The sequence below is a fragment of the Vipera ursinii genome, assembly GCF_947247035.1.
Source record: "Vipera ursinii genome assembly, chromosome: 1".
Classification (NCBI taxonomy): Eukaryota; Metazoa; Chordata; class Lepidosauria; order Squamata; family Viperidae; genus Vipera; species Vipera ursinii.
The window spans coordinates 128153832-128181392 of record NC_139512.1 but is presented as its reverse complement, the minus strand read 5'-3'; the positions used below and the strand labels follow the sequence as shown (position 1 = coordinate 128181392).

Genomic DNA, 27561 nt, shown 5'->3' with positions numbered 1-27561 from the left:
AACTATAGCAGGGCTCTCCTCTTGGGCTCACTGAAGAATTATGCTGGTTGGACTGAAATAAAATCATTTTAAAAGCATTAGCAAATTCAATTTTTACTGGCAAGGTGTATCATTGTTTATGAAATATTCTTAATAACCAACGAGGGAGAGACAACAAGGTTTCTCTTAAAATCTAAAAAGGGTGAGTAGTAATTACATTACTCATTAGGCTGTGGGAAAATGTCAGAAATCCTTTCCAAAGAAATTTGGAATTGACAAAAAGATCGGTCATTGGTAGTAAGTTACACTCCTAATCATTTATATTCTATGGGTCATCCAAACTGCTACACCACGTGCATCATTCTGCTTGTTTGTGCACACCTCATAAAGTACAATAGATCTACAAGCAGAGTGCAATTAATTACAGCAGGCAGTTTTGGATAAAATCAGTAATTTGATAAATGATAAGAACAGATATATAATGAAATGAAATATTGCGAGGAGAAAATTAAAAATGGGCCAAATCAGAAATGGCATCAGTGGCAGCATTTTACATTCCTGAGATATGCTAATGAACTCTTGGTTAATCACAGTCTTGTAATCTAGATTCCCCTTTCCTCTGAGTATAATGCACATAACTTTATAAAAATTAAAATGCAATTACTTAAAAGTTTTCAAATTTTTGCCCAGAATATGATTATTTGCAGGCAAATGTTGTTTCAATATCCAACGCAGATAGTTAATATGAATGAATAATGAACGCACCAGAATGGGATAGGTTTTCTTTTAGATGTTGTCCCATTATCCTTGATCATTGATAGAAGTTAGAATCCAACAACCTTTTATTGGTCACATGTGTATAATATGTGTTCACACTGCAGCTTCTGTAAAGTATTAGAAAGCTAATGCCCAACAAGGGAACAATTTCTGTATGAAATATCTAATTTTTGTATTTTGAGAGATCTATTTCTCTATATGAAAGACAAAGCTTTTAGAGCTTCAGAGCTTAAGGGAAATAAAAGTGAATGATTTGAGTGTATTGGAGAAGGCATTGTGTATAGAAAGTGTATCGAGAAATATTTCTCCCTCTTGTATAATACTAGCTTTTAGAAACCTGAATTGAAATTGATTGACAGGAGAATCCAACCAGTAAAAAAAATATGTCTTCATTCAATTGATGCCCCAAGGCTGCATTGATCATCATTTTAGCTTAGGTTTCTTTAGTTGATTCAATATTGTTTCCTTGATGCTCTTGTTAGATACAAAATTCCACTGCAACCCAAGGTCATTTTTCAAAATAAGGATAGTCTTCGTGTCAAGACTTTTCTTGAATCCATATTTTAAGACTTTCAAAATTTCAATTAATTTCAATAGGACTAACCCTAATCAATGGATTTACTTAGGAATCCAACAATAGGCTATCAACAATCAGCTGCAGGACTTGGTCCCAAGAGTACTTGGAAAATATAAATCCTGACATATTAAAAGAAAAAGTCATTGTGCTTCAAACCTGGATCTACAGTCTTCATATAGAACAGACATGTCAAACACAAGGCCCGGGGGCCAGATCCGGCCCGCGAAGTGGTTTCATGCGGCCCGCGAAGCCATCCTGGAAACAGTGAGGGACCGGCCCCCACTGCCTTGGCCCTGGCCCAGAGACCCTCCTTCTGCCAGAGACCCTCAGATCTGTCCCACTCCTGCCCAGGCCCCCATAGGCACCCTTGATGCGAACGATGTGGAGCTGGCCACGCCCACCCAGTAGGCCATACGCACTCTAGCCATGCCCACCCAGTAGGCCATGCCCACCCTGGCCACACCCACCCGGCCCCCTGAGGGCAACCACAATGCTGATGCGGCCCTCAATGAAATTGAGTTTGACACCCCTGATATAGAATGTCAGATTGCCTAGTCTTATACTGTACATGGTTTTGGTGGTTTCCTCCGTTGTCTTGGCAAACATTTATTGAAATAAAAGGCTCTGTTTGCCAGATCTAAACAGTAAATTCTATCAGTAATGAATAAGTGCTCAAATAAAGCACAGGGGCTGATTTTCAACCAGAAGATGACATTGGCCAGCCTCGAATACTCTTCTGAGAAGTTGGAAGCAGTTTAGAAGGCTTTAGATGACAAATAATAAAGCATCAAATATTTAGAAAAAAAGAGACAAATGACAATCTTTGTTAGACCCCCAAGATTTCTAGGAGGAAATTTAATTTTTGCCAGGTAGCCTTTGCTCATCTTTCCCTCTTTTTTTATATTCATCTGTTTGAAGACCAGAACTGAATTTTCCTATTAGAAGAAGGAGACTCTATTATATCTAGCTATCCATCTGTTTATCCATTCATCCCTTCATCAAGCTGTTTATTTTTCCATAAACATATAAGTTTGTAACTCAATCCAGTGCATATTTTATCCAGAAAATAATCCTCCTGTGCTATGCCCAGTGGGTTTTGCTCCTAGCTAGATAAAGGATCATAGACCCAATATGCCATTCTTTTTTTTCTAGTCCACATATTTCAATTCAATCAACAAAACAACCAAATGAATAAAAACTAATGCCTTCCCTATTAATGGCAGAGCAAGTTTAGGCATAATGCAAATAAATGGATATGTTTCATAGTTGCGACCAAGTTTGAAAAGGCCCTGGTCAAACTGTCATCCAGGCCTTCCCAATGCTTGCTGTGGGGCCCACCCATTTGATCTTACAATGACGCAGCACAAGAGACAGAAATTGTCAGAAGGCCAATGCTGAAAATAAAATAATGAAGGCAAAGCAATGCAGTAATGAATGTCATCTGAATTTTCTCAGAATATTCTGAACATGATAGTGGGGTGACCATTGTGATTTCTCGTGAAAGTGTTGCGCCATAAAATGATATATTTAAAACAATGAGGCTGGAGCCAATGAATCTATGCATTTGCTCATGATCATCCTTGACCTGCATTTGATGCATTCTCAAGTAAATGTGCTAAGAATTTCATCCAAACTTTTACCAATGACAGCAAGAGAATTTTATTTACACACACACACACACACACACACACACAGAGAGAGAGAGAGAGAGAGAGAGAGAGAGAGAGAGAGAGAGACTTTTTCATTCTGATTTACATGGGACTTAGAAGTTCCTAACTTTTGGTATATCAATTGTTGTGTCTGCGTAAAAATCTTTGGATAATGCTTATACTATGAAGGTCTCATTTGTTTGCAGCCTAATCTTATACCTATGTTTTTTTGGAGAAAGCGAAATAGATTATTTCAGTAGCTGACTGAATACAAGAGTTTATACTGAAATAGAAAAGGCATATATATATTAAAAAAAACTTTACTTGTGTTAGGACAACTGTGTATGAAGCTCCAAAATCTAGAAGGCCAAGCTTCAGGGCAGATACTTCTGCTCTCATTTGGAATTTTGCATTGTTGTACCTTAATATAGAAAGAAAAAAAAACAATAGTTCCTGGTTAGCTTCTCCTAGGCAGAGCCATTAAAAAATATCTTTAAGCTGACTGGGAACAATGAATAATTGGGGACACATTTTCAGTCTATAGTAAGTAGGTGTAATGTTTCTTAGGAACCAGGTTATCCACCAAAATTTATTTTACACTGTACCCTGTAAATTGCCATTATTGTTTAATTATTTGTTTCCCAGTATCCTGGTGACATAAAATCCTATATTTTCTAGTGTTATTCCAGCCCACTGGCCAGTGTACATGCTGTCTGGGACTGATGGGAATTTTAATTCAACTTTGGAAGTGTAACAGGTGCTCTATCGATGTAGTAGAATATTTAGTAGCTAGGTAGGTAGATCAGACACATTTCTCTCAGAAAGAGGAAGATAATATAGTTCAGTGCTTTGCAGGCAAGTGGTCATAGGTTCAGTTAGGAGCATCTCTGTTTAGTAGACTTAAATGGAGAGCAACATTGATAAATGATATTGGGCAACAGTTTTGAAGGACAATTGTAACCTCCACTGATATACTTTAACAAAACATCTGTTCATCTTTTTTAATGTTTGTCCCAGCACAATCTCTCTTGTTTTCCCTTTTCAGATACAAAAGGATTATAATGACAAACACAATAAGCTAGAAACTTTAGCTCTTTAGCTTTCTGCAAAGAATCCAATACCCAATATCCTTTCCTCTACAGCCTATCGTTTCTTTTGGTAAGGTAAATAAAAACAGTGAATTGTTAGCATAAAGTCTCTCCCCAGTCTTCATAATTTTCTTTATCACTTGTGACTGAAAGGGTCCCTATCACATGCCAGGATTATGATGCAAGACACCAGGTAAAAGTATCCTTTTGGAATATAGATGATAACTATTGATCTTCAATAGTAACTACCAAGCACTTATACCAAGCAGGAAAGAGGGGTCCAGATGTATAAAACCAAGAGGACTTTTGGGAAATGATGTTTGAGACCTAGAGATGTTTGTATCTAGAGATTCAAAGGTTGCAATGGGAATCTACTAATAAAAACTTACAATGGACCACTGTAAACAAGATTTTGCAAGGGCACATTCTTTTTGTCTTAACTGTTTGATTCATCTGAAAATTGATTTTTCCCAGACTAGCATGAATAGGCAACTTTTGGCTTCATGCAGGCCTTGGGTGAATTTAAAATCTTTCTGCAAGGAATTAGACTTGTAGTAAGAACTATCTGTCTCTTTCCTACAGCCTGATGTTTGGAATATAGAGACAAAGAAAGAAGGATATCAGAAATTGTCAGCTCTTTCTCAAGAAACCAAAACTATGAGTACCAATACTCCCTTTATTGACGGTTACAGTATAGCAGGGGTGTCCAAAAGGTCGCTCACAGGCTGGATGAGTCACACACAGGTTATGCCTACCCCGGCTCCACAAAGGCAAAAAAGGCACAATATATCACGATACGTCACGTGACGTGATTGAGTTTGACAACCGTGCATATAGTAACAGATTCTTGCAAGTCTGAAAGGACCTCTCCTCTCCTGAGCCTTTACCTTCTAGGCAACTAAATAATGTTTCTTCAGAGATACTATCTTCACCTCCATCCCTCCTTTGGATTCATTTCCTCTGGATTTCATTTCTCAGATTGATATCTAGACTGTGGGTCTTCCTCCAGTCCCCAAGGTTATTCGCACAGCCCATTACAAACATGGAATGATTATTCTCACAAAGTTTGGCTTTGCTTCAAATGTGCTTCTAAGAAATTATCTCTGAGTGAATGAAGCTCTTAAAGAGAAATCATGTGTCTCCATTTCTGTTGTTTTTATTCATCAAAGTCCAAGATACAATACCAGTCAGAAAATAGAACTTGGGAAACATTCATAGGAATTTTCATGGAATCACGCTATCAAGTCCCATTTTACAGGGCATAAACAAGGAAGCAAAAAATACACAGACTTGAATAAGGAGTTTTAATACAAGAAGTAAGGATAAGGGTAATCTTGGAACATGAAGTACAAATCCTCAGCTGACTCTTCGACAGTTCACTAAGGCACACCCTCAGAACATTTTGAATCTCTTCTTTCCAGACTTTTTGTAGCCTGGACTGAGATGCTGTTTATGATGTAATTCCATTAATAAACTCTTCTCCCTTTCAATGGTTTCAACGTCTTTAATTTATCCTATTTATTTCTTCTCTCTCAGAATTTCTCACACTCACCTTGCCCGTGGCAGAATCCTGTAATCTGAAACACCATAACTTTTGTTAACAGTGGTGAACTCCTCATCACCAAGCGTGATGCTGACATCCCATTCCAAGGTATTAATGAACCTGTAAATAAATTTGATTTCATCATGACAGAAAAGAAATAAATCAAAAGAAAGCATCCAATAATTGACTGGGAGCATACGGTTAAAGAGGGCTTCATCTACATCTCAGGTTTTGAATTAAGATTGCCAACCAAAAGTCCACAAACTGACAAATGTTTCCCTATCCTTATAGAGGTATTATATACCCTTAAGATAATGCAGCTTATGCCCTTCTTTGGGAGAAAGTGAAAATTGCTTGTAGTCTCATCTCAGGTAATCCAGGATATTCCATCTTTGGTTATGGGGGGAGAGGTGTTACCCCCCATTGAAAAGGCGCGCAACTTAGGCGTCCTCCTGGATGCACGACTCAGTTTAGAAGATCATATGGGGGGCATTTGCCCAGGTTCACCTGGTGCTCCAGTTGCACCCCTATCTGGACCGAGATGCCCTACGTACAGTCACTCATGCACTCGTTACCTCCCGTATAGACTACTGCAATGCTCTCTACATGGGACTGCCCTTGAAGACCACCCGAAGGCTTCAACTGGTGCAAAATGCGGCTGTGCAGGTTGTGATGGGAGCATCCCAACACTCCCATATTACACCCCTCCTGCGTGAGCTGCATTGGTTACCAGTTGTCCTATGGATGAGATTTAAGGTGCTGGTTCTTACCTATAAAGCCCTACATGGCTTAGGTCTGGGATATTTGCAGGACCGTCTGCTGCCAGGAATGACTGCCCATCACCCTGTGCGCTCACACAGGGAGGGCCTCCTCAGGGTGCTGTCGGCCAGACAATGTCAACTGGCGACCCCCAGGGGGAGGGCCTTCTCTGTGGGGGCAGCTGCCCTTTGGAATCAACTCCCCTTGGAGCTCCGGATGGCCCCGGATCTCCGTTCCTTTCGTTGCGACCTTAAAACATGGTTTTTTCAACAGGCCGACCTGGACTGATGGAAGGGAGGTTTTCTTAATTTTGTTTTATTGTGTTTTTAATTGGACTATTTATGGGATAATTTGATTTAATACCTTTTAATGTTTGTATTTTGTGTTTTTATCGTTGTTAGCCGCCCTGAGTCCTTTGGGAGATAGGGTGGCATACAAATCCCATAAATAAATAAATAAATAAATAAAAACATTCAGAAGAACAATAAGTAAGGAAAAAAACCTATAGGTAGGAGAAGAGACATAGAGGGAGAGAGGAGGAGAGGGAGAGGGGAAGACAAAGAGACAGAGAAGACTAAACAAGATTCTCTTTTATGACTCTTCTCTAATCATTATGTATTTATTCTTCCCTAATCATTAAGTGAACATTCACTCTGTTAGAAAGGAGTTCCATTCTCCTGGTTTTAAGAGTTACACTCAACACCAGAAGACTCAACTGCAATAAAAACCCAAGATTCCTTTTTTTTTTTTGGAGGGTATGAATGAAAGCTTAATCTATACATTAAGAACTCATAACTACTCAACCACTTGACAGAATTGACGGATTTTGCTGAAATGGATAAATTCACTTCTTAAATTAGAGAAAAGACATCATCTATATTTATTGGTGACCAGAAACACTTGTGGACTTTTTGTGCAAAAATGAAAAAAAATTGACCTTGTGATTTATGGTTTTATTTTATTTTTTATTTTTTTATTTTAATCCCATTTATATCCCGCCCTTCTCCGAAGACTCAGGGCGGCTTACAATCTAAGCACAAATCAAATGTGCTTAGCAATAGCCTTCATTCTATGTATATGACTGCTTATTAGGGCTTTTGCCCCCCCCAAGCGGCATTATTACAAAGTCAGCTTATTGCCCCCAACAATCTGGGTCCTCATTTTACCTACCTCAGAAGGATGGAAGGCTGAGTCAACCTTGAGCCTGGTGGGACTCGAACCTGCACTAATTGCAGGCAGCTGGTGTTACTTAAGGACGCATTAGCCCACTGCTCCACCAAGGTTTTGAGGATTAGACATGTTTATAGAAAGATTATAGAAAGAAGACTAATATAATGTAACTTTGGAAAGAGAGGTCAAAAGATATTTGTATATTGCCATGAAGAAGAAGCTACTCCTTTATTTCTCTTTCTTTCCTGTTTTTCCTCAACATTTTTTCTATTCCTGCACTTTTTGCTTTTCTTTCTTTCTTTTTATTTTTTCCTCCCTTACTATTAGTTTGTGTTAGCTTTTATATTTTTGTTGAAAAGTTTTAATAAAAATTATACACACACACACACACACACATACATACATATAAATATACATATACATACATATATGAAGAAATTTGAAAAATCTAGCTAATTGAGAAAAGTCAGTGGAAAAAAAGAGAGCTCCTGGGTAATATGCTGATATCGAAAAAGTAAACAGCATGCATACCAGCAAATATCCAATCAGGAGAAAGAATGTCTGTGTGCATACAATGTGTCTGTGAACACACACGTGTAAAATGGTGATGTTCTCTAAGGAACATTTGGTGTGAAGTACTTTCCTTACTGAGGGTGGGTAGGGAAGATCATCTGAAACCTGGATTTGGACATGACTAGGAATCTTTCTTCTTTGGCAGCTCATCCTATGCCAGCTCAAATCTCTAAAAAGATGGTGTCTGGCCAGTTGAACAGTACACGGACAACAGAGAAAGAACAGGCAATGCCAGGTTGTATTTAATTTTCTGATGTACGTCCTTCATTAAGTCTGAGAATCTACCCAAATAACTTCTTATACTGGAAGTCTAGAAGCTTAATTATAAATTAAACAAAAATAAATAATGAATGTAGATCTCTAAGCCCTAAGAGGCTGATCCCTTTAAGTTTAGTTTATCAGGGGAGGGTCCTATTAGTTTTGGCTTATATTTTGCAGTAATACCCACACTTGATAAAGTAACTTTCCCCCAAAGTATTGTCCTCCAGACAACATGCATTTGGGCTTCACATTCTGTAATTCCCCATCCGGCATAGCCAATGGATTATCAAACCTGAAACCCAACATACTGAGACAACACAGCATGGGCGAGGCATGGCAGAGATGCAATTAAATGATTTTGTTGCACTGACAGGCCATCCAAGTGCTCTGCTGTAGTGCTCGGTCAATTCCTATGATCTCTGAGCAGAGAAAGGCTGCCTGAAAATTCTGCTTATGTCAGATTTCCTCTCCAGTTCATAGGCTCTATTCCTTTTGCCAATTAAAGGATTATATATATATATATATATATATATATATATATATATATATATATATATATATATATGTGTGTGTGTGTGTGTGTGTGTGTGTGTGTGTGTGTGTGTGTGTGTGTGTGTAAGTAAATTTTTTGGCTTGCTAACAAAGAATAAAGGGAGACCAATATGATCATTTCAAACTTATTTGTTCTCATCAGTCAGCCATACCCTTCTGAGATTCAAACCTGGGCCGACTGCGTCTTAAGCAGTTGTTTTGACCCGTAGGCCACAGGCTCTCTCTCTCTCTTTGTTAGCTGAGAAACATTTAACACACACACACACATATATATACTCTGTGTGTGTGTGTATATAGATAGATAGATAGATAGATAGATAGATAGATAGATAGATAGATAGATAGATAGATAGATAGATATAGTTGGTCAGTGTACATTATAATGGAGTGATGAGTCACTTGCTGGCAGAATTTAATGAGATTTCTCATCGCCTTCTCTTATGGATTCCAAATCTCCAAAATGGGGTTAAGTACGAAGGCCTCAACCTAGTTGTTGAACCTTGTGTAAAATGGAATTCTTACCCACCCCGCCCCTCCTTCTCTTTCTCCTTTCTCCTACAAGAAGAATGGCCTTATCTTCTTTTCCCTTATGACTGAACAAGCATCAGCAAATGGGTAATGATTACAAACTGTTGCTCTGTTCCTGTAAAAGGTATGGTTCTTCCTTTTGCAATTAAAACGAACAAAAAGAAAAGAAATGTAACAGTTTAATGGCTGCTAATTGGAACTGTCCATTTGTAAAGATCAGAGATTGTTTTATTTGTAGCACAGTGGAATCTTTGATAATCCAGAAGTGGATTTGTGATTTTAGAATACTGATGGCAAGACTCAGTGGAAATAAAATAGCAATAGCACCTAGACTTATATACCACTTCACAGTTCTTTACAGCTCTCTCTAAGCCGTTTACAGAGTCAGCCTATTGTCCCCAACAGTCTGCTCTGGGGAGAGCAATTTTGGCTTTGAGATAGATAGCTAAACTTCAAGATCAGATTTCCAAAAATCCAAAAATTGCTGCGTGTCTTTCACAATAAGAAAGGAAGGGGATAGAATTATCCTCTCTTTCTCTTTCCCCTCTTCCAATTCCTGTTTGATCATATGTTATTTCCAGTTATTGTCTTCTCAATAATGTTAGAACAAAATGAATTATGCAGAGAAACTCTGAATCTTTGACATAGGAATTGCTTCTGGGAAATCTTTTGTTATCATTGGTTGGGGAATAACCTCTGTTGATAATATTCTGTTACTGGAGAAAAACAAAGTCTAGATCAGGGGTGTCCAACCTTGGCAACTTTAAGATGTGTGGATTTCAACTACCCAGAATTCTGGGAATTGAAGTCCACAGGTCTTAAAGTTGCCAAGGTTAGACACCGCTGATCTAGATCTTTATAAAACCTTATGGCAAAGGTCTGTGAAGTTGAGTCTTGTTCTTTGAGAATTGTCCTCTAGGATATTCTAGGAAGGATATTAGTGCAACAGCTAAAGATAAATTTACAATACATTGATTTGAGTTGTTACCATTATTTAAAACCTCAAAGGTATCTTCTTTCCTTCATTAATTCCTTCCATACCTAAGTTGCCTGCCACTAAAGCTGACCTGGTTAATCAGTTTAACAGCAAGGCAGATGGTAGAGACATATGAATTAATAAATTTATCAGCAATATGGCAAACTTGTTTCTCTTTCTTTAGGACTAATTGGTATGTAAAGTATATTATTTTGATGGGATAAAGGTAAAGGTAAAGATAAAGGTTCCCCCGCACATGCGTGCTAGTCATTTCCGACTCTAGGGGCCGGTGCTCATCTCCGTTTCAAAGCCGAAGAGCCAGCGCTTGTCCGAGGACGTCTCCGTGGTCATGTGGCCGGCATGACTAGACGCCAAAGGTGCACGGAACGCTGTTACCTTCCCACCGTCGTGGTCCCTATTTTTCTACTTGCATTTTTACGTGCTTTCAAACTGCTAGGTTGGCAGAAGCTGGGATGAGTAAAGTGGCCTTCTAAATTCTTACATTATCTGTTAAGTGGCAAAATCAGGGCTGGAAGTGGTGCAGTAAACTAGATATCCTTTGAAAGGGAGGGAGTGTCAGTTTTTCAACAGTCCCCCCCCCGAATGTTCAGTAACACATTTTATTGTTTATTTATATTAGTGAATGAAAGAAACAAGAGGCTAAGAGAGGAAGCATGGAAACTAACTTCAGGTCCATAGCTTCCTTCAAAATATAAAACCAAATTCAACCTAAGAAGACCATAACTCTATACCCAAATTATATCTATAATAAAGATGTGAGGCCAGTTTATTGAATATCTTCTCCAGAAGGCCTGAAATTCTTCCAGAACTTTAGGGGGAGGGTTTTTAAAAAAAAAATAACGAAGTAAAACAAATCAAAACTTTGACAAAAAACACTATTTTGGAGCTCATCCTTATACCTTATAGTCATGTATGTCTAGAGATAGAAATAGATACATGGAGACAGATATATTCCAGAAATATAGATAGTATAAAAGCAGTCCACGTCTCTAAGCACTTAGGAGAAGGCATTTCTAATGTTCTGGTCTAAACTAGATTTTAGTTGGAAAGTTGGTGGGATCATCTGCACTATTGTCTGGATAAGACAGTATTCCTCAATTTGCTTTCTCCCAGAAACCTTTAGGTGGTGAATGCTTTTGCTGCAGCTCAGTTGGCTTAGAATTTCCCACCAGACCCCAACAAATACATTTATTTATACCACTTAATTATTGAATCAACATCTAAGGTACAGGGTACAAATATAGAAGCTGGTATGATTTTATTGACATGCTGCATGGATATTTGGCAGATTATTACCCTGAATTGTTCAGTGCATATTGCTACCTTGTCTACAATGGATACTCCAGGCAGTAACACCTCTACTCAGAGCTGTTTCAAGCCATTCCCTGCAATTATTACAACCTTGTATTTACTGCTCTTGAAATGTGTGGCCTTGAAATATTATACTACAGTGCTTAAAAATTCTCACCACACTGGCTATGCTGCTAAGATCTGCAGCCTAGCAAGTTATAGATGGACATTGGTCCCTTCTTTGACCATTGTCTAAGTAACCATAGAAGGCCATTTGAAAAGGGGTATTCAGTTAAGACATTGAATCCAATCCTATTCAACATAAGAATCAGATTAACTATTCCTAGCAGATGATGGATGACCTAGCCTGTATTTGAACAACATAAAAATATTCTTTCCTTACTGTGCCAACTTGTTATGTGTTATGCCAATCAATATAGCCTTGGCAAACACATAACTACCACCTGATTACATTTTTCTCTCTCTTAAAATGCACTGAGGAAGCCCAACCTCTGGCTGAGAGAAGCTAATCATTTCTGCTAAGCTAAGGAATTATATCTAAAATCCCCTCCCCAATATTCAAAGCCAGTCCACACCTCACAGCTGCCATTCCTTCTGATGGCTTTTTCTGCATGTCTTCAATCTAAAACCAAAGAGAGAGAAAATCAATATACAATTTCTGCCTACATGAAAGCTTCCTAACTACCAAAGAATCCATAATGAAAAACACGAGTCCGGAATGTGAACCTAATAAATGGAGGGGGGTGTTTTTAAGAAGCTTTATATCAAATTGTAAGTGGCTTGAAACTCCATTGGAAAATATCCCTAAGAGATATTAAAGGCTGTCAGGCTCCTTAGTGCATGTTGGAAGTGAGATACTTTCCCCATGTGCCCCAAATCCTCTACTTTCTCACCTGCAATGGGAAACTTGTTCTGCCAATATGTGTTACTCTGTTTTGAGTTAGTCCTATTTATTGACAAAAGCAGATGGCCTTATGAAACATGGGTTGAGTTTCCACACCACTCTATACAAGGTAATCCTCTAAAACAGGCATGTAAAACTCATGACGTCACATGACATCACGCAACATATCATGACTTTTTCCCCATTGCTGGCAATGAGCTGGGTGCAGTTTCAGTATGATGCATCCGGCCCATGGGCCGGCAATTTGTCATGCCTGCTCTAAAATGATTCAGTACCAGATGATCCTTGTTTAACAACCATATGTCAGTGACTATTTGAAATTACAACACATTGATGAATGAGTGACACTTATTATAAGCAGCATCCTGCAGTCACACATTCCCCATTTGCAACCTTCTTTGCTGTCTTCCTGCAAGCAAAGTCAATGGGGAAGGCGACCAGGTGACGTCCTTGCTTAATGACTCATGGTGATTCACTTAATGATTGCAACCAGAAGTGCCAGAATTTCAAAGCAACGTATCATATGACGTTATGTTTTATGACTGTGTTGCTTACTGATGGAAATCATGGTCCCAATTGTCATAGTTAACTGGAGATTAACTGAATTTGTATACCTCCCTGCCTCCAATGAATAAAATTAATGATTTAATTGGGGTTACAGTTGGGCAAGAGATAAATATATAATTTACCCTTAACAATTAAAACTTTATTGCTAAGATTCTCAAACTATGAAGTATGACTACTGCCTACTCTGTGGTTCCATGGGCTTTCTGGCTCCATGGGCAAAACAAGAAGCAAAGTCCATAGCCAGTTTTTTCTCTGTCCACATAAGCCTGATCAGTTTTTTTAAAAAATAATTATGATCCTCTTCTCAGTTGCTCGTTTCCCCTAACATCCTAATCTACAAGCTGAGAACCTCTATAACAATAGATTTTGTCAAAAAAGATATATGCTTTGTGAACCATGTCAAAGTTTTAGCAAAATATGTATTCTCAACTTAGACAACAAACCAGGCTAAAAACAATCTATGGCTTACCATAGATTTTGGAGAGAAAGAAGAACTGAAAAAGAATAAGTAGAGAGAATTGGGGGGGCATGAATGGAATAATGTATGTAAAAAAATTTATATTGCACTTTTTTCCAGCACATGTGTTGTTATCAAGTCCAGTTCCTTGTATGATTCAGATATAAGGTGTAAAAAGAGAAGGGATATTTGGCAAATATCCTGTTGAAAGTCAGGAGGAAAAGATGTAGGAGATAAAAGCTGATATAGAAATAGAAAGCTGATCTCAGGCTGGAAAATATTTTCATTTTTGGCATCAAAGAACCTGGAAAAGGTTTATCATTCTGAACCTCATGTTACTCAAAAGGAATCTGCATAAGTCTATTTAGTTGCAAATGTTTAAGTTTTCCTAGTGACGGTGAACACTTTAAAAACTTTCTTTATAATTCAGGAGGCATGTACAGCATAAACAATATAAAGACACACAAACAAAATAAGTGAAAGGGCTATAAGGGTGATAGATAATGAAGTCCGTAATATAAGATGGCAGATTGCAATACTAATCACCGTGCTTTTTAGATTATAGTTATCCAGAGCAAGAAAATTGAAAAACGCTTTTAAGTTTCACAGTACTAGATATCGGTATGCAGATAATGTGTAATAAAACAAAAGTAAATAAACAATTACTAATGAACAAGTAGTTTGTAAAGATTTAGTAACAACATTCCCATGATCATGAATTCAGGTTGATTAGCATCTCACTAGTGAATCCATCCAAACTAACTTATCAATGCTTTCCAACAAAGATACTTTTTTTAATCAATAACTCTGTTACCATGAAATACACGGAAAAATTGCAGAACTCATTCTCTTTTTAAATCCCCTACAAAATCAGTTGCCCTGAAACAGAAAATAGATGATGTATTAACTTCTATTATGATGTACTAGTGAACAAGGAAGGTAAAGTAAGAGAAACATCAAGTCTGATAATGTAGTATTTATGCAAGATCCCTCATATGAAGATCCTGAGGACAAATATTTGCTTCAAAAGTTTATGTGAAATGGAAGGAAGGAAGGAAGGAAGGAAGGAAGGAAGGAAGGAAGGAAGGAAGGAAGGAAGGAAGGGAGGGAGGGAGGGAGGGAGGGAGGTAGGGAGGGAGGGAGGGAGGGAGGGATGGGACAAAGGATCCCTGGTTCAGCAGAATGAAATCTGAAATAATGAAGAGGGTAAATAAAATTATCAGGGAAGGAACATTCCTTAAATTCTTTTAAACATCTTATTAAAGATGTTTTAGAGTCTAAATGTAAACTTGATGAAAATATTTAACCTTGTGATGTTGATGAGCAAATTATAATAAGAGTAAGGTAAGAAAAACTAAATTTTGGTTCTGCAGATTCTATTGTGCAAAATAACAGTAAGCAGTAGAAAAGATGCCGTCATGATTTTGGCTCTGTTTTGCTGCTTACATATTAAAAGCAAAAGGTTTTCTTAATCATCTGATCTATTCTGTCAACATAAAGTTCATACATAAACAGTCTTAATTAAACTGGGATGTGAACAGAAGTGTTTAATTTGCTGAAATGACGATTGGCTTTAATACAAGGAATATGGTTTGTTGTGAAAGAGACGATTTATTTATAAAACTAGAACTATGCTTTGCATTAATGTTTTGCTATTCCCAGTTGTCAAAGATAAGTCTAGTTATCTTGACAGCTTTGATATGATATTTTTGGAAACTTCCAGTAAGAATATTAATAAATACCGGTAAGCATATCACTACATTGTTTTATTGCTTTAGAACTTAAAAGAATTTTTTGCAATCTTGAGAAGTTCTTTTGGAGAAAACATTCTGATTTAGTACTATTTTTCTAGGGTTTCCCATCCAACTGGCTTTATTCTGATTTCCCAATGTCATATTTGACCGTTTAAATTAAGTCTAGAAGCTCAGAAGTGAGAGAGGATGCAGTTAATCAATCAGAATATTGCTGGAAGGGACCTTGGAGGTCCTCTAGTCCAAGCATCTGCTCAAGCAGGTGACCCTATACCATTTCAGACAAGTAAATATCCAGTCTCTTCTTAAAAACCTCCAGTGATGAAGCACCCGCAACTTCTGATGGCAAGCTATTCCACTAGTTAATTGACCTCACTGTTAGGCAGTTTTAAGACTGTTTATAAAGGCAAAAATAGTACTCATATATCCATCCTGACTACTACCTAGTGATAGTATTGTGGTACTTCTGCAAAAGATTCTGTACTTAAATGCCTGATCATAGTAGTGCTAGCTTCCTCTAAAATATCTCAGGCAATCCTCCATCTTTGTTTAGGAATACTGTGGATTCTATGACACTGGAAATGCTTTTATTATTTATTTATTTCATAAACTGTATACTGTACAGCCATCCATCTCACAAATGTGACTTGGGGAGGCATACAACAAACAAAGAGCCAAAAATAAACATAAACAACTATTAAAAACAATTAGACATAAATAAAAAAACAAGATTGTAAGAAAGTGGACAATATTCTAAACACAACTCAACCATCTCATAGGCTCTCTGTTCCCATAAGGATCCTCAAGGTTGCTGGGAAAAACATGTTTTAAGGGTTTCCTAGAAGGCTAAAATTATGTAGTAGATAAACCAAACTTAAACTATAATAGTTCTGAAACTGAATTAACATAGCTAAATGTTACCCAACAAGATTGGGTGGGTTTTGCTATGAATAGGTAGATAATCTTCACAGAGAATACATTTGCCTCTCTTCTCAAATATTTGACTTTGGCCCCATTTGATTTTTGACTTACTATATTGGTTGTTAGGTTTCCTCCTCTCTTATAGATAATTAAGCTGTTTAGCGACTTTTCATGGATCAAATGACTAAACATGGATGATAATCCTTGGTGCTGTATCTTAAAATGAAGAAGTTGTTGATCACTATTGAGAATTAACCTGGAGTATTCAGCAGGGTCCTGAGCAAAAAAAAAAAGTTTTAATCTGCATGCAGTAAAGTTTTTCTCATTTAGGTGGGGTGGGGTGGGGTTCACTCACACAGGATTGACTGTCTTACAAGTGCATCATGCGCTCATGACCTCTCGGATAGACTACTGCAATGGGGCTGCCCTTGAGGACCACTCGGAGGCTTCAACTGGTGCAAAATGCAGCCGCGCGAGTTGTGATGGGGGTTTCCCGATACTCTCATGTAACACCTCTTCTCTGTGAGCTGCATTGGCTTCCAGTTGCCCTCCAGGTGAGATTCAAGGTGCTGGTGATGACCTATAAAGCCCTAAATGGCATGGCTCCAGATTACTTACGGGAGCACCTGCTGCCAGCGTCAATTCCCCTTCAACCTGTGCGCTCCCACAGAGAGGGCCTCCTCAGGGTGCCGTCGGTCAGGGACTGCTGGCTGGCGGCCCCCAGGGGGAGAGCATTCTCTGTGGGTGTGCCAGCCCTTTGGAATCAATTGCCTGTTGAGCTCCGGATGGCTCCCGACCTTCGCTCTTTCCGCCGTGATCTGAAGACCTGGTTGTTTGAACAGGCTGGCCTGGACTAAGGGTTTGGGTTTATTTTTAACTATTGTTTAGGGCTAAATTAATTTAATTTTACTTTTAAATTTTGTACGCTGTATTTTATTGCCCTGTACACCGCCCTGAGTCCTTTGGGAGAAGGGTGGTATAGAAATTCAATAAATAGTAATAATAATAATAATCTTATAGAAAAGAAGATAAATCCCTAAAAAGAGAAGCACATTGCAGAATATTGTAAGGCAACAATTTGTCAGCAATGTCAATGGATTCTCAGGGGGGGAAAAGAGAGAGTTGAACTGACAAGGAACCTCAACATCACATGACGTGTTGCAATGTATTTCCATTGCTGGCAATAGGTTGGGCACAGTTTTGGCATGATGCGTCCGGCCTGTGGGCCAGCACTTTGATACCCCTGATCTAGAACAAGGGTCCCCAAACTCTTCAGTTCATCAACCCCTCCATGAAGTTTCAGATTGTTCATCGACTCACAAATATTTCTTGTATTAAAATATTTAATAAATAATACTTTAATAATACTACAAACAACAACAGTAACAATAATATTGGCAGCTGACCATCCAATCCTAGGTAAATTATCTTGCTGCTAGCCACCTCAACTTCATTGGCATGGAGCTCCACAAAATCCCAAAAGATTGACCCCAATTGACCTATTATTTGTCAACCACTTATTTATTGACCACCCCGGTCATTTACTGACCATTTTTGACTCCCCATCCATTTAATTACGGCTTAGATAATCCCAATAACACTTGCAGGTCAATATTGACCACTTTAGGGAACTTGAACTACGGCTTCAAATACTAAACTGTGATAATCCCAATAAAACCAGGATTGAACTACCTCTGAGTATGATTGAATGGCTTTGTCTTTTGAAATAAACAAAAAATATTTGTACTGGATGTTGCTGGGATAAAGAGAAAATAAACATATAATGCCCCAGATCACCTGAAAAGGTTTAATTGGCTGCCGGAACAAGTCATATTCCCCAATAGTCACTTCAACATCACTGTCTGCCAAATTCAGGACCTGAATGTAGCTTTCTTTGGGAACTGGGGTAGGCATAGCATTTTCCTGATTAAGAGAAAAGAGTGTGTCAACAGCAAAATAGATTTGAACTCATGTGAGTTCAAATTGTTACTGATTAAGTTTTCAGTGAGTTGATTAGAGTCCACAGAGATGCAAGTTCTTTACCTTCAGCCTCAATTCCAAATAAAGAACCCACTGTCTTTTTAGCACATTGATGAGCAATTAATAACACAGTGCAAAGCAGAAAAATGGCCAATGGTATATGACTGTAGGAAAAATTGCATCTCTACTCCTGTGCCTATTGGCCCTACTTAGCACTTACCTCTATCTTGAGTTCCACAACAGCTGCAGCTGCAAATGCCAGACTGGCCAGGATCATGCCAGTGGCCATCTTTTTAATGGGCCTGAAAGTAAATAAATATAACTTAATTAGAATAATGTACAGCATCCCTTCAATTCTGAGATCACTGCATTTAATCCAGAGGAATTTGATCCAGCTGAATCCAGCAATCCTTGAATGTTTCCATAATATAAAGTATATGGAACACATTCAAGGTCTGTCCCAATGGATTTGCTATTTTTAAAAAACGCTCCCTGCTTGCAAGATTCCCATTAAGTTGCTCTTAGCTCTTTGAGGAAGGAACTGAGTTGGCATTTAGTTAATGTGTGAAGTGGAGGAAAGCAAAACTGATGATCTATGTCCAGCTCACTTCTGAGAAGTGAGACAGAAAAAATGTGTGGGGTTATTGAGCTGAAAGGACATTAGAAATAAAATGCACATTTCCAAATAGTTCTATCACGGTGAAAAGAGTCAAATTTGCAGATGAATATCTCAGAATTGGGGAAAGACATATTAAAAGGAAAGTTTAATTAATGAAAACGTCCTGCCCTTGAGGGAAAATATCCTGGCCTGTTCTGCAGACCACTAAAATAAATTGGGGTCACTGGACATGCTCGCATTCAGTGTTGGAAAAGAATAACTAGGTTTATAGAAGCCATGATTCCTGTAATCTTGCTATTTGTTGACTAAGCCACAATTGATTAGATTCATAGAGCTTACAGAAACCATCCACTGTGGTTTACAAAGCATAATCTAATGCTTTTGCAAAGTAAGTAAATCTTCTTCTCTTGGCAGGTTGTGTGAATCTGTGACTTAAAACCAGCAAAATAGCCTGCCTGATTATTATTTTTTAATTGCAGAGAAGCCAAAAGAGAATATACCTAAACATAAACCTTGCAGAAGTTAAAATATGTTCTCTTGCTGTTACTTATCTTTCTTATACATTCTTATTCGATAGTTAATAAGTTTAGATATTCACAGTGTACAAGTATGCATGAATTTGCTCTCTATGTTTGAAGGAAGGAGACACTACTCCACTCTCCCCAGTCTGGAAGGTAGATTAGATGAGATTTCTTCAACACTAATGAATTGCTTCCACACTTTTGCTGGTGATGATAGGACCTGCAATCCAACATGCTTAGAGGGCATTGGCTGAATCAAAGAGTTTTCTTCTTAGGTACTTACGTGAAATTAAGTCTGCACAGGTTTAACAAGGGATATAGTCCAAAGTCAAAGACAGGGATGAAGACAAGGATCAGGAGAGGATTTAAGAACTGAAATATCAAAGATTGCAGGCAGTTATTAATTAGTTATTTGTAAAGATACAATCCTAAAGGAATTTAGTAGGGAATAAAAGTAACTGGCAACAGGTATTAGGTAACCTTGATGTGTGTAAAAAAAGGAAGGGGGGGTTGAACTGCAATGCCAACTTGCAAATTGTGTTACCCTCCCTGCAGATTGTGATGCTTATGGGGCTCAGGAGGAATTATTTTGAGGAAACAATTTACACATATGCAGTGCTTTTTTCGTAAAAGAAAAAGGTGCTGGAACTCACACGTGTCATACAACCCGTCTTGCCTACCCTACAAGGTTCCATCCAAAAAAGGTGCCGGAACTCTGTTCTGAGCGTTCTATGAGAAAAAAAAGCCCTGCACATATAGATACACAATCGCAATGTGTGGCAATCCACAACTGAAGAGGCACAGGTGATTCCAAATGCATGCAGGCACTCACAGAGCAGCTAGGAGCACCTACACTGATTTCAAATAACATGTTCCTCCTCAAATCCAGTTTGCTAAAATAGATAGGGGTAGATAATTGGCTATCAAGTCCCTTTCAACTCTTGCAATATTCTGAATGAGGACTTGTCCCCAGTTGGGTTCTGGGTCCTTAATCACTACACCAAACTTGCTCTCTTGAACAATACTTAGCTAAGGCTAAAAAAAAACTAATTTAAGATTAATCAGAATTCCATAATTTGTAGACCTTTGTCAAGAACCCCTTTGATCCATGCTTACTTTTGTGTAGCCATATCTCAATATCATAATCAACATAAATTAGTGATTTTCTGACACAAATAGGAAAAATATAGGCAAGCTGTTTAAACTCATGTTTACAACTCTTAATTTAAACTTTTTTTCTCCTGCTTTAGAGTAAACCAATGAGAAACGTCCTACAAGCTGGAGGAACAGGTCAGTGAAACAAGCTACCATGCAACGTGGTAAGTTCTCCTTCACTAGAGATCCTCAAACAGATGCTAGCTGATCATCTGTCAGAATTTTGTAGTTGCCATTGTTTTCACAGAATCCCATGGACTATGTACCTGTGATATCTGGGGATAGCATTGACAAAACAATAACTGCCCTTTTGGGTGGACCCTGCCATTTTCTCCTATCGTATGCTAGAATCACCATCGCTAAAAAATAGAGATGGATCAGGATGAAAAAGGAAAACCAAAGTGAACATTAAGCAAGGAAAAGGAATGTAACAGAGTGACAGAATAAACAATAAAACGATTTAGAATAGTGCTTCTGGACCCCGTCCCACTTTTTAAAATTATGGAATACCCCAAAACAGCCGTTTTATATTTATCAGTATTTATCATATTAAACTCGGCTTTAAACTCATTTTTTCCCTCTGTATTTAATCTTTTGTAATCTTAATTGGTTTTTATATTTATAATGATTTTTATATGTCTGTTTTTTATTACAATGTAAGCCACCTAGAATCACCCCAGACAGCAACATGGGTGGTATATAAATTTAATAAATTTTTTTTAAAAAAATTAAAATTGAGACATTTGCTCTTACTAATGCTTTTCAGAATTGTTTGATGGGATTTCAATATTGTACTATTTTCACAGACCCTTGAGAATCTTGGGGATCCCCAGAAGTGCTAGGGCCACATTTTAAGAAACATTGGTTTAGAAGGATGACAAAGTAAAAAACAAACAAACAGTAACGTATTCATTAAGGAAAATGAGTGGGATAATACAATTTTGAAAACATGTTTTCCTACCCCCTAATTTATGATTATCTACAGTTATCATACCATTCCCAGTGACCGGTGACTAAATTCCAGGATATAGTTTGTAAGGGTGCACTCCCCCCCCCACCCCCATAATTTTTCCCCATGAAATCATTGCAGTGTTATCAGAGTATTTAGGGGGAGAACGGACAGCTTCAGCGTACCTGCATTTGGTCAGGTTGAAGAACAAGTCCTTCCTAAAAGACAGCAACATTGAAAAAGAGTTAATAAAAGCAACAATGGCAGAACTGGCATTGTTGATGCAGGTTACTAACATATGGGATGGGAGGTGGAGGACTTAAGTGACTTCTCTATAGCTAAAGATTTATTTTTATGGTTGAGTTCACCTTCTCCTTGACCTGAAAGGACCAATGCTTTTGAAGCAAATCGCTGGCAGGACGTGATGGAGATCTCATGGCAGAACATATTATTTATTTAGTAATTATATCACTAAGCAGTCTTGTTGTTGTTGATCACAGAGAAACAATGCTTGTTTTTGAAACAGGTCTGCATTCAGTTCTGAATGGCATGGTGCATAATGAGCACTGATGTGATGCTTCAATATTGTTACATGGGGACATTGACCTTAATCTCGCTCTAATACCCTGAGTTGTGTTGCCTTTGAAATCTGGATGTGATGTAGTGGATGACTTTGGGACAGGGTACTTAATATTCATGATTCTTCCAAAGCCCAATTCAAGTCTTTCTTATACGTTATGGTTTGTCAAGTATTCCATATCTCTTTTAGTCCAGAAGCAATCAACTAGTTCTTACACTAAGATCATAGCTGATCACATATATACACAGAAAAGAGAAATCATTCACGCACATGCAGGTGTCCCCAGCAATTTACATGTTTATCCTTCTAACTTTGTTCCTCTAAAAATGTTAAGAACACTTCTCAATTTAACTGATCACATCAGAATGTTATAGATATAACTAATTTAAAATTCCATGAAGAAATGAATATAAATCTGAAGACATAAATATTTTTAATACTAAATCCATACAATGATCCATTTTTATCCAATCTAATATATTCTAGATGTAAGGGATTCTACATCCCAAATCTCCAATCCAATGCTGGCCAGAAGCACTAAGGGAAAGTTAGGCTAGTGTGACTCAATAATAGCTTACTAATAGTTCCATTAATTGACACCTTTTTCTTAGCAGGAACTGCTAAGTGTATCTTGAAATATATGTATGGAAAGTAACTTATTGTTATTGGGCTACAGGTTTTGCTCAAACTGAATTTAATGTATTGCTAATAGTGATAATAACAGTAACTTCAAAGATATTGATGATGATTATGATGATGCAACTCTAACATCCAAAATTGTGTTTTAAGAAATATTGAAATCTAAATAAGCCAAGACATATTACAAGTCTTGAGATATTCTATGTTCCACTCCTGTTCCATATTATATTGCTTTACTTTATGGAATTATTTTATCTGGTCAATAGGGCTATAATTAAAAATGTACATTTTTAAAATCAATAAAGGTTTAATCTTTATTACACACCTATTTGCTTAAAGGTTTAAAGCAAGAAATATCACTTACAAAGTCAGTATTCATTTTAGTTGCTTGTAGGGTCCACCTAGAACCCTATGGAGGGGAAAGAGAAATAAATGCTGTAGAAGATTTCTAGTCTACAAACTCCCATAACTCATAATTACTGGTGGTGGCCAATATGAACACTATCTCAAATATCTATTCTATACATGAGACACCATGAATTGTAAGAGACCTACCTGAGATTATATATACCAGTAGCTGCTTATATGGCTAGAAAGAATAAATAGTAATAACATAAATAGATTTCTGTATTTCTGTCTGAAATAACATCTGTGAAAACAATGCACTTTCAGTGTGTTTATTTTCCATTCTTTAAATTTTAAGTGCAGTTTTATTGAATAAATGAGTAAGATTAGGAAGTATTTGCTATATCTTCTTCTACATCTTCTATTTCTCTTTTTGCTGTGATAAAAGTTATATAAACAGAATTAGTTTGTGTGCGTGTGTATGTATGTGCATGCATGAGCACAAATCAAACCACTGTAAGGCTGAAGGCTTCTTAATTAAAGGCTGTGGACTTCCATGCCAGTCCAATGAGTATTGTATAAGGATATTTCAATATATATTTTTTTCTTCCATCTGCCATACATTTTAAATATATCTAACATTTTTAAAAATGCTAAGCTGATAAATTCAATTAAAATACCTTTAAAAGGATAGTTTTTCTATAATGTTAACGTAAGTATATATATATATGATAAAGTTACTGCAATCAGATAAAATATTATACACTCTCTGTTTATTGTTTATAAGACAAACATTTACACAATAGATAAAGGAACAACCTTAAATTGGAATCAAATACAATATCTCTCACATATTGCTCAATTCTGGATATAGAAGTGATAATTAGGAATTATTCAGCCAGGCAAATTGCTTTCTTGTCTCAGTAGTCTAGGTTGCTTTTTTGACAATATATTTTCTTTTTTTACTTTTTGGCATGGGCCCATTTTGATTATCAGCGTTCACATGTTCATGCATCTTTCATAGAAGTACCATGCACATAATTTTCTAAATAAAAGCATTCTCAGTTTGAAAATGAAACCAATTTTATTCTGCCATCAGGGGGAAAGTTAACAATATGGGACCAACAATATTTATCCTTAAATGCAATTCTCTTTCTGAATCAATCTGATAAATATATTGAATATAAAGGATATATTTACACTATTTTATATTTCTCCGTTTATTTATTTTTATCCTGCTTTTAATATTTTTACAAATAACTCAAGCAGGTAAACATATCCAGCACACTTTCCTCCTTATATTTTCTCCACAACAAGCCTGCGAAGTGCGTTGGACTGAGAGAGAATAAAGGGCCCAAAGTCACTTAGCTGGCTTTCATGTCTATCATTAGGATTAGTGTGGACATTTACACTATTTGACTTAAATGACCACCTCCATTGCATCTGTCCTTCAAAATTAAAATAAAAGTTTCGATCAAATAAAGAATCTCAATGTTATTGATAAAATATAAGAGCCTTGGTGGAGCAGTGGGCTAATGCCTCCTTAAGTAACACCAGCTGCCTGCAATTAGTGCAGGTTCGAGTCCCACCAGGCTCAAGGTTGACTCAGCCTCCCATCCTTCCGAGGTAGGTAAAATGAGGACCCAGATTGTTGGGGGCAATAAGCTGACTTTGTAATAATGCCGCTTGGGGGGGGGCAAAAGCCCTAATAAGCAGTCATATACATAGAATGAAGGCTATTGCTAAGCACATTTGATTTGTGCTTAGATTGTAAGCCGCCCTGAGTCTTCGGAGAAGGGCGGGATATAAATGGGATTAAAATAAAAAAAATAAAAAATAAAATAAAACCATAAATCACAAGGTCAATTTTTTTTCATTTTTGCACAAAAAGTCCACAAGTGTTTCTGGTCACCAATAAATATAGATGATGTCTTTTCTCTAATTTAAGAAGTGAATTTATCCATTTCAGCAAAATCCGTCAATTCTGTCAAGTGGTTGAGTAGTTATGAGTTCTTAATGTATAGATTAAGCTTTCATTCATACCCTCCAAAAAAAAAAAAAGGAATCTTGGGTTTTTATTGCAGTTGAGTCTTCTGGTGTTGAGTGTAACTCTTAAAACCAGGAGAATGGAACTCCTTTCTAACAGAGTGAATGTTCACTTAATGATTAGGGAAGAATAAATACATAATGATTAGAGAAGAGTCATAAAAGAGAATCTTGTTTAGTCTTCTCTGTCTTTTTGTCTTCCCCTCTCCCTCTCCTCCTCTCTCCCTCTATGTCTCTTCTCCTACCTATAGGTTTTTTTCCTTACTTATTGTTCTTCTGAATGTTTTTATTTATTTATTTATGGGATTTGTATGCCACCCTATCTCCCAAAGGACTCAGGGCGGCTAACAACGATAAAAACACAAAATACAAACATTAAAAGGTATTAAATCAAATTATCCCATCTTTCATAGAAGTACCATGCACATAATTTTCTAAATAAAAGCATTCTCAGTTTGAAAATGAAACCAATTTTATTCTGCCATCAGGGGGAAAGTTAACAATATGGGACCAACAATATTTATCCTTAAATGCAATTCTCTTTCTGAATCAATCTGATAAATATATTGAATATAAAGGATATATTTACACTATTTTATATTTCTCCGTTTATTTATTTTTATCCTGCTTTTAATATTTTTACAAATAACTCAAGCAGGTAAACATATCCAGCACACTTTCCTCCTTATATTTTCTCCACAACAAGCCTGCGAAGTGCGTTGGACTGAGAGAGAATAAAGGGCCCAAAGTCACTTAGCTGGCTTTCATGTCTATCATTAGGATTAGTGTGGACATTTACACTATTTGACTTAAATGACCACCTCCATTGCATCTGTCCTTCAAAATTAAAATAAAAGTTTCGATCAAATAAAGAATCTCAATGTTATTGATAAAATATAAGAGCCTTGGTGGAGCAGTGGGCTAATGCCTCCTTAAGTAACACCAGCTGCCTGCAATTAGTGCAGGTTCGCATCCCACCAGGCTCAAGGTTGACTCAGCCTTCCATCCTTCCGAGGTAGGTAAAATGAGGACCCAGATTGTTGGGGGCAATTAAGCTGACTTTGTAATAATGCCGCTTAGGGGGGGGCAAAAGCCCTAATAAGCAGGCATATACATAGAATGAAGGCTACTGCTAAGCTTGTAAGCCGCCCTGAGTCTTCGGAGAAGGGCGGGATATAAATGGAATTAAAATAAAATAAATAAAAATAAATAAAATAAAATGTGTTTTTAATGGAAGTCAGCCATGATAGTAGTATACTAACTAATTGGATTCAGATAACTCTGAAAACTTAAAGCTGAATTTAAAAACACAGTTGCTGGGCTTGCATAACATGCTATGCATAAAAAAATCAATAAATAGCCCCCTGAATGGCTTAAAACAGAGCTCCCCAACCTTTCCAGGTTGGTGGCCCAGACGGAAAGGGAGGAGCAGGGAAATGGGTGCCCACATGCAAACGGGCACACACATGGTGGTGGCGCTAGCACCCGTGCACCTGTGCAAACGAGCTGCTAGCACCCATGTGATGCTGGCAGCGGCGCTCCCACACATGTGCAAATGGGGCCACTAGCGCCTGCACAGTGACGCTAGTGTGAGTGGGGGTGTGCACATATGCGTGCACCTGCCAGCAATTCCCGCAGCCCGGTGGCCTAGAGGCTGTGGCCCAGTAGCAGAATGTGGACCACTGGCTTAAAATGACCAATACATACAGTACACTAAGATAGTCAGATTCTCACAACACATTGAAGTATGAAGAACATAACCCTATTTTAGTGTACTTCCCCAGCTTTGAGTCCCCAAAGCAGAGCTGGTGGGTATAGGGAAACACTGCTTAGTATTACCTGTTGATCAAAGAGTGCCCAGAACATTGGTAAGGGGACAAAGAGGAAAAGGACCCGTGTCACCATTTTAACTTCAGTGATCAATTGATTCTATGGAAGGAAACACAAATACATCTTATAAAAATGTAGCTCAGTGTCCAAAACTGGTTTGGATGTTGAGTCACAAGACCTAGAAGAATGACAGAAAGAGAGGACGGTATCAGCACATGCAAAACAATGGTGAGTAACTGTATCTGCCTAACAGCATAATCGTCTTATCTGGGAGCAATTCTAGTATAAGCAACGTAAATATGCAATAAGAAATAGGAATTAAAACACTTCCAAGGAATACCTGGGGCAGCCTGGGGCAGCCAAGACATCACACACTTATTCTGGAATTAACTAATATTTAATGAATCACAACTCCAAAAGACATTTTAAAAAGGGAGACATGCAAAATAAGAGAGAAAGACTTTTTGGTCTTTGGGGAATAAATCAGCCAACGGTTTTTCACTTTCTTTGGCCTTCCTTCTCTACCTGACCTT

The 27561-nt window shown here is 37.6% G+C and overlaps 1 protein-coding gene across 3 annotated transcripts in view; it reads right to left on the bottom strand.

Annotated features, from left to right (window-relative positions):
• Window positions 1-27561, bottom strand: part of SLC15A2 (solute carrier family 15 member 2) — a gene marked incomplete at its 5' end in the record, with an annotated part of 86369 nt that overhangs the window by 15681 nt on the left and 43127 nt on the right. For 2 of the 3 annotated variants that reach the window (XM_083349856.1, XM_083349857.1), the window contains 10 exons: window positions 3307-3403; window positions 5623-5733; window positions 12340-12386; window positions 16476-16640; window positions 18162-18287; window positions 18565-18646; window positions 19768-19856; window positions 21774-21806; window positions 23172-23216; window positions 27038-27127. In XM_083349856.1, the coding sequence (XP_083205982.1) occupies window positions 3307-3403; window positions 5623-5733; window positions 12340-12386; window positions 16476-16640; window positions 18162-18287; window positions 18565-18646; window positions 19768-19856; window positions 21774-21806; window positions 23172-23216; window positions 27038-27127 (885 nt within the window). Of the gene's footprint in view, window positions 1-744; window positions 864-3306; window positions 3404-5622; window positions 5734-12339; window positions 12387-16475; window positions 16641-18161; window positions 18288-18564; window positions 18647-19767; window positions 19857-21773; window positions 21807-23171; window positions 23217-27037; window positions 27128-27561 lie in introns of all 3 variants that reach the window. The other variant, XR_014490877.1, reaches the window with a different exon arrangement.